At 54.6% G+C, this 10,156-nt stretch overlaps 1 protein-coding gene across 1 annotated transcript; it reads right to left on the bottom strand.

The window, feature by feature from the left end:
- Positions 1-5,404: 5,404 nt before the first annotated feature.
- Positions 5,405-9,822, bottom strand: LOC105106408 (indolethylamine N-methyltransferase). The gene is made up of 3 exons (XM_031454521.2): positions 9,600-9,822; positions 7,905-8,112; positions 5,405-5,896 (listed from the first exon to the last, which is right to left on the bottom strand). Exons 1-3 carry the CDS (start codon positions 9,751-9,753, stop codon positions 5,467-5,469), a joined length of 792 nt encoding a protein of 263 aa, XP_031310381.2. The 5' UTR covers positions 9,754-9,822; the 3' UTR covers positions 5,405-5,466.
- Between the last annotated feature and the right edge of the window lie 334 nt (positions 9,823-10,156).

The raw sequence follows: 10,156 nt of genomic DNA, 5'->3' as shown, positions 1-10,156 counted from the left end.
TCATATAGTTGGAATCATGCAGTGCGTAGCCTTTTCCCATCGGCTTCTTTCACTTAGTAACATGATTGAAGGTTCCTCCGTGTATTTCATGGCTTGAGAAATCGTTACTTTTTTTTAGCACCAAATAATATTCCATGTCTGGATGGACCGCAGTTTATTCATTCACCTACAGAAGGGCATCTTGGTTGCTTCCATTTTGGCAGTTATGAATAAAGCAGGAATAGACATTATGTACCAGCATTTGTGTAGACATAAATTTTCAGCTCTTTGGTGAAATACCAAGAACAATAGATGGTACAAATGTACAAGTGCTTTTCAAGCCCCAGTGGCATCACTTTTATTAATATAGCATTGGCCAAAGCAACTCACATGGGCAAACCCAGATGGGGAGAGGGGAGGTGATGGAGAGAAATGGACGTGACCTCTCAGTGGGAGAAGCAGCAAAGTCATTTGCAAAGACACGTTGGCTGCTGGAAAGGGAAGGCAATCTACCCTACCCTTTTGAACACGCTTTTGAATTCTCCATGTTCTGCCTGAAGCACCAAGTTGTTGGATTGTGGGCCATTGGAAATGTAAAGAATGAGACAAAGCCGCTGGATTAGATGGCTTCAGCAACTCTGAAGTTCAAAGGGAGAAGGTTGTAGCAGCACCAAGTCCACAATCGTAAGTTTCACATCATCAACTGATTTCTTGAACAATACCGGTGGGGCACGGAGCTGGTGATGGATGGGCACTGGGGATACAGCAGGGAAATGGAGGCAATGACTCTTCCAGGGAGGGAAGGGGATGGAGAAGGGAAGAGAGCGACATGTGAGGTGAAGGAAATAAAAGGGTGATCTGGTGGCGAAGGGAGGGAGTGAGGAGGGAGGAGCTGCTCTGAGCTGTGAGGCAGGGACCTGTCACAACTGAGCTGAGAGGCTGAGTGTGAGGAGGGCCCAGAGGAGGCCACTAGGAAGGAGCCTGTCTCCCTCTCTCTGTCCCTCCTCCCCCTCTGTTTCCTGTCTTCATTTCTCCAGTTCTAGATCAGGCCCTTTCAGGCTTTAATATGCATCAAAGCCTTTGGGGATCTAGTTAAGATTCGGATGTGCTGCAGCAGGTCGGGGCTGGGACCTGAGAGTCTGCATTTCTAACAAGCTCCCTGTGATGTCCGTCCTGCTGCCAAGAGTCCGGAGGTGGGGACAGCCTGACCTTTCTCAAGCCCGGGGGCTCCAGGTTCAGGAGAGGGCTTGGCTAAGGGTGAGGAGACAGGGAGGGAAAAAAAAGCATCTCTTCTCTGTTTACCTGTCACGCCTGAGCTCAGGAGGCCCCTGGCAGTTCTCTCCTGGGCCACTCAGCTGTCCCTCCTGGCCTGGGTTGAGCAGTGAGCAGGAACAAGTCATAATCCCCTCCCACGGATCTCAAAACTGATGTTTCAGCATCACTGGGTCCAGTTTCAGATGAGGAGAGTGAGGCCAGGGAGGAGAAAGGGTGTCCCCACAATCAGCAAGTAAGTGAACAGAGCCAGGACTGGACACCAGGGCCCCTGACTCTCTCCTTCATGCAGACAGCATCTATCAGACATCTGATAGTGGCTAAGGACAACGTGCTCCGGGGAGTTCACTGTCTGGTGGAAAAGATGGAAACAGACACAAATTGGTGGATCCGGAGGCCGGGGCTGGTCAGGAAACCACTGCGGATTGGAAGTGAAGCTCAAACAGCTGGGCTCAGGGCAGTGATGGGGTTGAGAGCAGCTGAGTGGATCTGAGAAGCTGTTTGGGGGAAACATCAAGAGACTGGGGTGAGCCGGGGTGGGGACCGAGGTGAGAGAGGAAGGAGGCTGAGACGGGTGAGAGCGTGGACGGAAGTGTCCCCTCTGGGGTGGGAACGTGGTGGGAGCAGCATGTGTGGAGATGGGGGTCTTGTCTAAGGACTTGCTAAGTTAGAGGGGCCGAGGGCCAGGCACGTGGAGGCAGCTGGACACTGTAGTCGGGAGCGCCGGGCAGTAAGCAGGGCTAAAATACAGACAGCTGCTCTGTGGGGGAGCTTCTGGGAGGGGTGAGTGATTCTTGGATGGCCAGTGACAGTAGAGGCAGCACGGAGACTTCTGGCCTTGATGATTGAGAGGCCTTTTCTGACTCATTCAAGACCCCAGGTCCTGAAGGACGTGGTACCTCAGGGGTCATTACTTCACACTTGGACCACTGTACTGTGTTCCTCAGTCCCCCTCTGTACTCTTGTTACTCAAGGTGGTTCTGGAATCAGCAGCAGAGGCATCACGTGGGAACAGGTCAGAAATGCAGATTCCCAGCCCACCACAGCCCTGCCTAATCAGAATCTGCATGTTCACAGCGCCCCAAGAGGTGCAGGAGTAACATAATGTTTCAGAAGCCCTGGGCCAGGCCAGCAGTTGTCAATCTTGGCTACACATTCAAATCACCAGGAGATTGTCATGAAATACTGCTGCCTGGGTCCCCAGCCTCTACCTCAGATCTTCTGATCTAGCTGGTCGGGGGGAGACCCGGGCTGCAGGAAGGTGACAGCTCCCTGGGTGATTGCAATGCATATCCAGAGTGAGAACCCCGGCCCGAGCCCCTGCCAGGCTTCTCTGAGGGACTAGAGCTGGGAATATTGAAGGTGATGCCTTTGTGGAAGTCATTTTGTTTATCTGTGGGTCTCAAGTTGGAAATCTGCAACAAAAAGCACCCTGTCCCCTCTGCCTCGTAGGAGCTCAGAGGAGGGCAGGTGATGTGGCTGTGGGGGGACCTTTGTCACCAAGGGCTGGCTGGAAGGTGTCTAGTTGTTTGAAATACACACCAGCTTTAGCAGCAGCAGATCCTGCCGCGCCTGACAGGGAACTGCTGAGGTGAGGAGTCTGGGGCACCCCCAGCCCCTGCACTGGAGGAGCGCCATCTGGTGGAGAAGACTGTCAAAGACCAGAGGGAGGAGGAGGGCCCCCCACCCCCGGGAGTAAGAGAAGGGGAGTGGGGTATTTCCTGGGTGGAGTGCTGGGCTCCTCCCTCTCTCACCTGGAGACGGGAGCCAGGGAAGTGAGCTGTGCCAGCTCCAAGCTGTGCCCAGCAGCCCTGTTATTTCTGGGAAAAGTCAGAATTCAAGATGCATTCCTCAGGGCCTTGATCCTCCAAGTATGGCCCTCAGACCAGTAGTGTTGGATCCCTTGAGGCCTTTTGGGAATGCAGAATCCCAGGCCTACCGCATCAGATCTCCTGGATCAGGATCCACAGGTAAACAAGCTCCCCAGGTGACTCACAGGCACCTTAGTTTGCAAAGCCCTGGTCTCTGGGGCCCAGCTGAAACTCAGTGTCCAGAGACAGGAAGTTCTGGCTTCCTGAAGGCTATGCCTGTCCAAGGGTTTCCAGGCTCCGCTGAGTGTGCTGGCTTCTGGGCTCAATGAGGCCTGGCACAGCCCCCATGAGCCAAAAGTTGGCCCAAGCACAGTTTTCTTTCCTGAGGAACCTCTGCCTTCTGCCCGCCCTGCACCTCTGCTGGCAGCTTCCTGCCCTGCACTGCTCTCTGGTGGCCATGGGAAGTCATTGCTGTCTCCCACTGCCCCTTCTCTCCTGTCAGCTCCCCAAGTCCCAGCTGAGGTTGGAAGGAGGAGGACTCGCCTGCTACTGACCTCTGGGACTCCCAAGAGCACCGTGGAAGCAGTTTGGAAAATACTGGGCTTAGCAGCAGGCTCGCAGTTGGAGGCTGCCCTTTCATCTGGCTGAGGGGTCCTGGCTCAGCCCTTCCCCTGGCACTGCCCTTTCCTGCACAGCTTGTTGGAAGCTGTTCAGAGCTGGGACATGGGCTGGAGGAGGGAGAAGGAGCCCTTTGTAGGGAGGACGTGCAGGTGGGAGGTCGCTGGCCTGGTTCAAGGAGCCCTGCATGGTGGCTGCAGGACAGGAGGCAGCAGTGAGGTTGTGGAGGGCCTCGTGGGCCATTATGTTATGTGTGGGACCTTAGTCTGCGGCCCAGGGTTTCAACAGGGCAGAGGCATGACTGCGTTTGCTTTGGGAGGCTGCTCGGGCGAGCGTGACTGGGGTTCGAACACTGGGAGCAGAGAGGGGGCCCATGCCACAGTTCAGAGAGCATTAGGGGCTTCACGGGAGCCAAGCTTGGGTGGACCAAGGCTGACGCCCTCCCACATCCCAGGGAGAACATGGCAGCGCGGTGTCAGGACCTGACCGGGATGTGAGCTGACCATCTGTGTGGAGAAGGAGGGTGTCCAGACACAGCTGAGCTTGTGAAGGTTCTTCTAGGGACATGGCCCTAGTTCTTCCCTAACCTCTAGGAGCTCGCTTTCTGGGTCATATGGATGGAACAGCCTGACTCCCTGCCCTGCGTGGGCTGCTCAGCTGACCATCGCTGCGGCTCCATCCCCTGCCAGATCCGCAGTAACCTGGCCTCACAGGTACTGTGGGGAGCTGCCTCAGAATGCCTGGTTCCCCTCCTAAGGCCAGGGTGCTGGGCCCATGGGGTGACCTCAGCAAGAAAAATCGAGGGCACAGGTCCATGGGCTGGGTACAGGCTCCCAGTGGACTCTCCTGGCCCCACGTTGCACGCACTCCCTGGAAGCTCCGTCTCCCCCCAGGCCCAGCCTAACCCGGCCCCCGGCTCCTGTTTAGGCTGTGCAGTTGACTCACTGAGCTGTCAGGAGTCGGTCACCTCCCCTCCCAGTTGTTCACTTTCCCACCTGAGCGGGAGCAGGAGTTTGGCCTAGAAGTCACCTAGTTCTTGCAGTTCTTTGGCCTTTGATAACCTGAGGTCCTGCTCCTCCTGCAGAAGGGCCAGGCTGCCCAGAACCGGCCCCACACCCGAGCCAATGCGGCATCTGTATCTGTTGGGGGAGCTCTCGGAGCCCCCTCCCTGTCCCACTGGCCTGGGGCCCAACTCCAGGGACCAGCCCTGCAAGTCTTTGCCTGAGCGTGTCTCCCCTTCTGGCCCATGAACAGGCAGGCTGAAGATGCTGCCAATTAACGCCCCTGGGAAAGCCCTCACCCATGACACTGGGAGCTGGTGGACAAAGGCCCAGCTCTCTCAGGTGGGTCTCCCAAGGCCCTGCCCCACAGATGAGCGCCAGTTTCCACAGTGGTGACCGGCTTGATGACACACCCTGTGTCACCTCCCTGTCTTCCTCCTTCTCATGCTCCCGTGTCTGTTTCCTGGGATCCCTCTCAGATCAGCTCTTTGCACTCAAATCCTATTCCCCGGGTCTGCTGAGGGGGAACCCAAATCACAACAATATCTCGTTGAGCCACTTTATTTCCCTGATTTTTGACGCGCAATGAACCAGAAGGGGTGTGGGGGCCAGATCCCTGGGCTAGGGGAGAGGAGGGCCTGCTTTTCTCGTGTGACCTTGGGATGTGCTAATCAGAGTGAAGGGTGGAGTTAAAGCTCAGCCATTTTTAGAGGGCTGTGGGTGAGACTCTGGCCACTCTGGCTGTGACTTGCCCTCTGGGGCAGGGCCTCTGTGCCAGGGTGTCCTCAGGCCCTGCGGCCCTTGCGGGCCACTAGAAAGCAGATGCCCTCGTTGATGCAGTAGAAGTGTGAGTATTTGTTGGCGCGGTATTCGCACCGCAGCACCTGGCAGCCGGCCTCCTGCACGGCCTTCTCCACCGTCTCCTTCTCCAAGGGGAGCCCAAAGAACTTCTTGGCACCCACCATGTAGCTCTGGCAGCGGAGGGCTATGGCCATGACCAGGTGCCCGCCCGGCTTCAGCAGGCTGACCAAGCGCCGGATCGCTGCCCAGTAGGTGTCTGCATCAGGACAGGCACACTCCATGGCCAGCAGGGTCAGCACGCAGTCAGCTGGTGGCACCTGGGCTGGTGCCAGGGGATGTGGCTGGGTCACGTCACACTTCAGGATCCGTGTGACTGTCCTTCGGAGCCGTGCCTCCTTCTCCTGACATCTGCTCCTGTGGGGAAGGGTCACAGAGGTGATGATGAAAATTGTGACATGACCCCTGCCCTGGCCCCTTTCCAGGGTGCTCCCCATGGTCAAGGCCAGTGATTTAATCTGTTCAGCAACTCTTTGAGTGAGTTCATATTCCCCCATTGTACAGATGAGGATACTGAGGTCCAGAGAGGCTGAGTGACTTGCCCAAGTCGATACAGCTGGTAGGTGATAGGGATTTGACATTTGATTCCTCCTTTGCCCTCTTCTTCCACCACCTCTTTCTCCTATTTTTCTTTTTCTTTTTGATTATACAAAATAATTCAAATGTTATTATGCTACATTATTAATTTTTAAAATTATAAATCTATATAACAGAAAGTTTGCCATCCTAACAGTTTTTAGGGTACAATTCAGGGCCATTAAATGCATTCCCATTGTGTGCAAGTATTGCTACTCACTGCTTCCACAATTTTTTATCAGCCATACTGACATGTTGGGCTCAGTAAGGAATATAACCCCCACCCTGCTCCCTGCAGGCCCTGGCCCTTTAAACATGCTTCTTCAAACACGCTCCTTCCCATTGATGGGCCTTTGCCCTTGCTGGTCCCCTGCCCGACACTCTTTCCTCACATCTTCAAGTCCTTCCTCCCTCACCTCACCCAGGAAGCTGCTCCGGGGGCTCCTGCTTGGAGAGGCCATCTCTTGCCATCTGCTATGGGCTGAATTATGCCCCGCTCACATTCATATGTTGAAGCCTTGACACTCAGTGTGAAGGTACTTGGAGACAGGAGTTTACAGAAGTAATCAGAGTTAGATGAGGTCATGTGGGGCCCTTCAGGGTGGGATTCGTGCTTTTTAAAAGAAGTGACACCAGGGGGCTTGCTCTCTCTCTCCTTCTCCTCCATGTGAGGACACAGCGAGAAGACGGCCGTCTACAAGCCAGGAAGAGGGCCCTCAGTGGACCATGGTTTGGACTTTATCCTCCAGAACTGTGAGAAATAAATGTTTTTAAGCCCCTGGGTCCATTTAAATGGCAGCCCGAGGTGACCAAGGCAAGATCATAGCCAACACAGAACGCCTACCTCTCTCTAAGCCCCTGTGAGCTGACGATTATTCTTTGGGCACTTATCTTTCCCTGAATGTCACCTCTGCCTAGTTGGTTATGTTGCCCTTACTAGTATGAAGTGAGCACCATGGAGCCGAGACTTTGTTCACTGCGATGTCCCCAGTACTTAGAAGTGAGAGTGACCCTCAGAATGCTCTCCACGAATGGTGACGGGAATGAATGAGGCCCAGGCTGGGTTTCATGGAGACCCCTGTGCTTAGAGACCCTCGAACCCTGACCCACTTCAGGCTGCCGCCACCTGTAACTGGGTCAGGCCCTAGTGACCCTAGGGTGGGGCAGGAATTTAAATTTAAACTCTGGTCTTTATCCTGGCTCTAAGGTGGCCTAGAGGTCACTCTCCAGGTCTGAGCCTCAGTTTCCTTGGCTGTAGAATCAGGGCCAGAATGCTGCCTGTACCCCTGGGGCTCTGGTAGATGCGTGTCCACTCTGTGAATTGAATGGGGAGGGTGCCTAGAGGGGGTGGGTGATGTTGGTCTATGGGTTTTGGCAACAGTGCTTCAGGGGGATACCCTGAAATCCATGGATTCAACATTTAGTTAAAGGAGAGCTGAACCACTAGTTTTCAGAGGAACGTGATATCTGTGTGGTCAGGGGCAATCAGAGGAGGCTTCTAGGGAGCAGTGAGACTGAGGCTGGTCCTACAGCACGGGCGGGATGTAACTCGTGGAGCGCAGAGAGGGCAACCTAAGCTAAGAACACAGGCAGCTAAGCTTAGCTGAGCTAAACTAAGGCTGGTTGTGGGACTCACTTCAAGAGAAGGGGGGAGCTCGGGGGCAAGGAGACCCAAGTGGTTCAGGAAGAAAGAGTAGGGAGGTGGTGGGGGGAGCAGGGTGGCAGGCCCGCGCTCTGTCCTGTGGGGGCTGGGGAGACCTCGTCTGAGAAGGACGGTGGCCGTGGGTACCTGTCTCCCTCCAGCTCACACACGTATTGCACGGCTGGGGACCAGTCATAGGCCCCCGGCTCCTTCTTCAGCCACTTCTCCAGCTCCCAGAGGTTCTGCTCCGTGTAGTCCGAGACGATGATCTCCCGGAAGGCCTCACAGGCCGAGAGCAGCTGGTAGATGGTGGGGCCCGAGCCAATGTCGATCAGGATGTCACCTCCCACTCCTCCTGCAGGAGACAGCACGTGCGGGTCTGTGGTGGGGACACCCTACTCCGGGCCCAGCTTTGGTGGCTGGACACGCCAGGCCCTGCCCTTCCCCAGGACTTGCTGGCTGGGGAGGGTGACACACAGGAGACCGACCCTGCCATTGAGTGGCACCCAGATGTGTGGGGACACCAGAGTCCATGCCTGGGGCTCAGGTGGGTAACAGCTGGAGGGTGGGCCACAGCCTGGCTCACATCAAGTCCCCCTTGCTGCCCCCAGAGGCCTGATAGGACAAGTTCTGCACTTCTGGGCAGGTTTCAGATTGACTTCCCAAGTGGAACTGGTTTGTTTCCAACAGTGCTCTGACTCTGGGTTTAAAACAATGGTGAAAGTCACCCCCACCACCTGCCTCCCTCCCTACCTCCTTGCTGCCAAGGGCAGAGCTTGTGATAAAGAGTAAGACCTGAGCCAGTGGTTCCACTTTGACTCAGCTAATCGGGGAAGGCGAGGGATTCCGATGAAGACAGGGAAGGCTCTTTGCTTCAGAGTAGCACCAAGTGCTTACTGCTCTCTTCCCTTGCTTCCTCTCTCCTCCATTCAAACCCATCTGTCCATTTTTCAAGGCCTAGTGCGTGTCCCTCCTCCAGAAGTATCTTGAGATTTCCCTGTGAACCCTAAGCCTTCTTTCTTCTGTATTTCTATGGATATTGCTTGATCTAGCTTTCTTGGCACTGATTACATAATTAGGCAAGATTTGTTGAGTGACTGAGTAACCCCTACTTGTTCAGTACCCTCCCTGCCCAACTGTGCATGGCAGCCATAAATTAACTGATCTTTAGTTTTGTTGTTGCCACTGACTGGCAGTCTGAACTGGGCTGACCACCCCATTCTCTCCCATCTCGGTCTACCCCTGGGTTGCACTGAGGAACTTGGGTGGTAATCTCTGTTGACCACCCAGTCTGATGCCCCAGAGCAGGGATTTGTAAACTGAGCTCTGTAGTTTGGCTTTGGTTACCCATGAACTCTCTTAATTTCATATAGAATATTAGGAATCTGTGTGTGTGTGTGTGTGTGTGTGTGTGTGTGTGTGTGTGTGTGTGTACCAGAGCATTTATCAGATTTCCAAGGGGATTCATGAGCCCAGGCTACAAAGCCGGGCTTTAAGGGAAGACAGGCAGAGATGGTCAGATGCAAGCAGTGTGCTCATGTCTGTTGTCTCATTTCCCCTCCAGAATGAGCCTGTGAGCCCCACAGGTTACCTTCCCATTTCCCAGGGGAAGAGACTGAGGCCGACTGTCATGGGTTCAAGCCTGGTTCTTTGGCCTCCAGGGCTAGTGTTTCGGCCCCAGTGGGTGGCCACCTGGCAGAGGCCCTTGTAGGTTCACAGGCTGGGCTGCCTTTGCAGCATCCTTGGTGAGCAGTGTCCCAGAGGACAGGTCCTCTGCCACCTGCCGTTCTTCCTGTCAGGTGAAGCCCCATCATCCTCCCGAGATAGAGACCAGCCACTCACCTGAAGAGAAGGTCTGGAAGAGGTTTTTGAGGTTAAATTTCAGGATTTCATTTTCAGCTACAGTGCCTGAATCGAAGGCATAGTAGGTCTTCAAGTAGTCTTGGGGGTCAAATTCTTTCTTATAGTCTTCTCCAGCATAGAGCTTGCCTTCCATCCTGGCTGGGGACCCAGCTGTGCCTCCTCACTCCTGCGGTCCCCTTATATCTACCCTCCTCTCCCAGCCTCTCCCCATCAGGAGTTTCATAATCTCATTAGACAGACCGTCCTCCCTCCCAGGGAGGGAATCGGATTCCACACAGTTGGAGACAGGCCACAAGGTTAGCTGACTGGAGCTTATCTAGTCGATAATATCGAGAACACAGAAATGTAACAAGATCGTCAACATGTGCTCTCCGGGGTTCTCAGTTCTTGACTGCTGAGGGTGATGTTTTGAGGGTACGTGGTGCTAGTGGGGGTTGGGGGTGGGAGAGAATAAAACAGAGGACAGGGAAACTGAGAGAATAAAGAAAGACAGATGGGCAAAGAGAGATAGAGACAAAGGCATAGAGAGAGACCAA

Source organism: Camelus dromedarius, chromosome 7 (genome assembly GCF_036321535.1).
Source record: "Camelus dromedarius isolate mCamDro1 chromosome 7, mCamDro1.pat, whole genome shotgun sequence".
Taxonomy (NCBI): domain Eukaryota; kingdom Metazoa; phylum Chordata; class Mammalia; order Artiodactyla; family Camelidae; genus Camelus; species Camelus dromedarius.
This window is presented reverse-complemented; position numbering and strand designations above follow the sequence as displayed.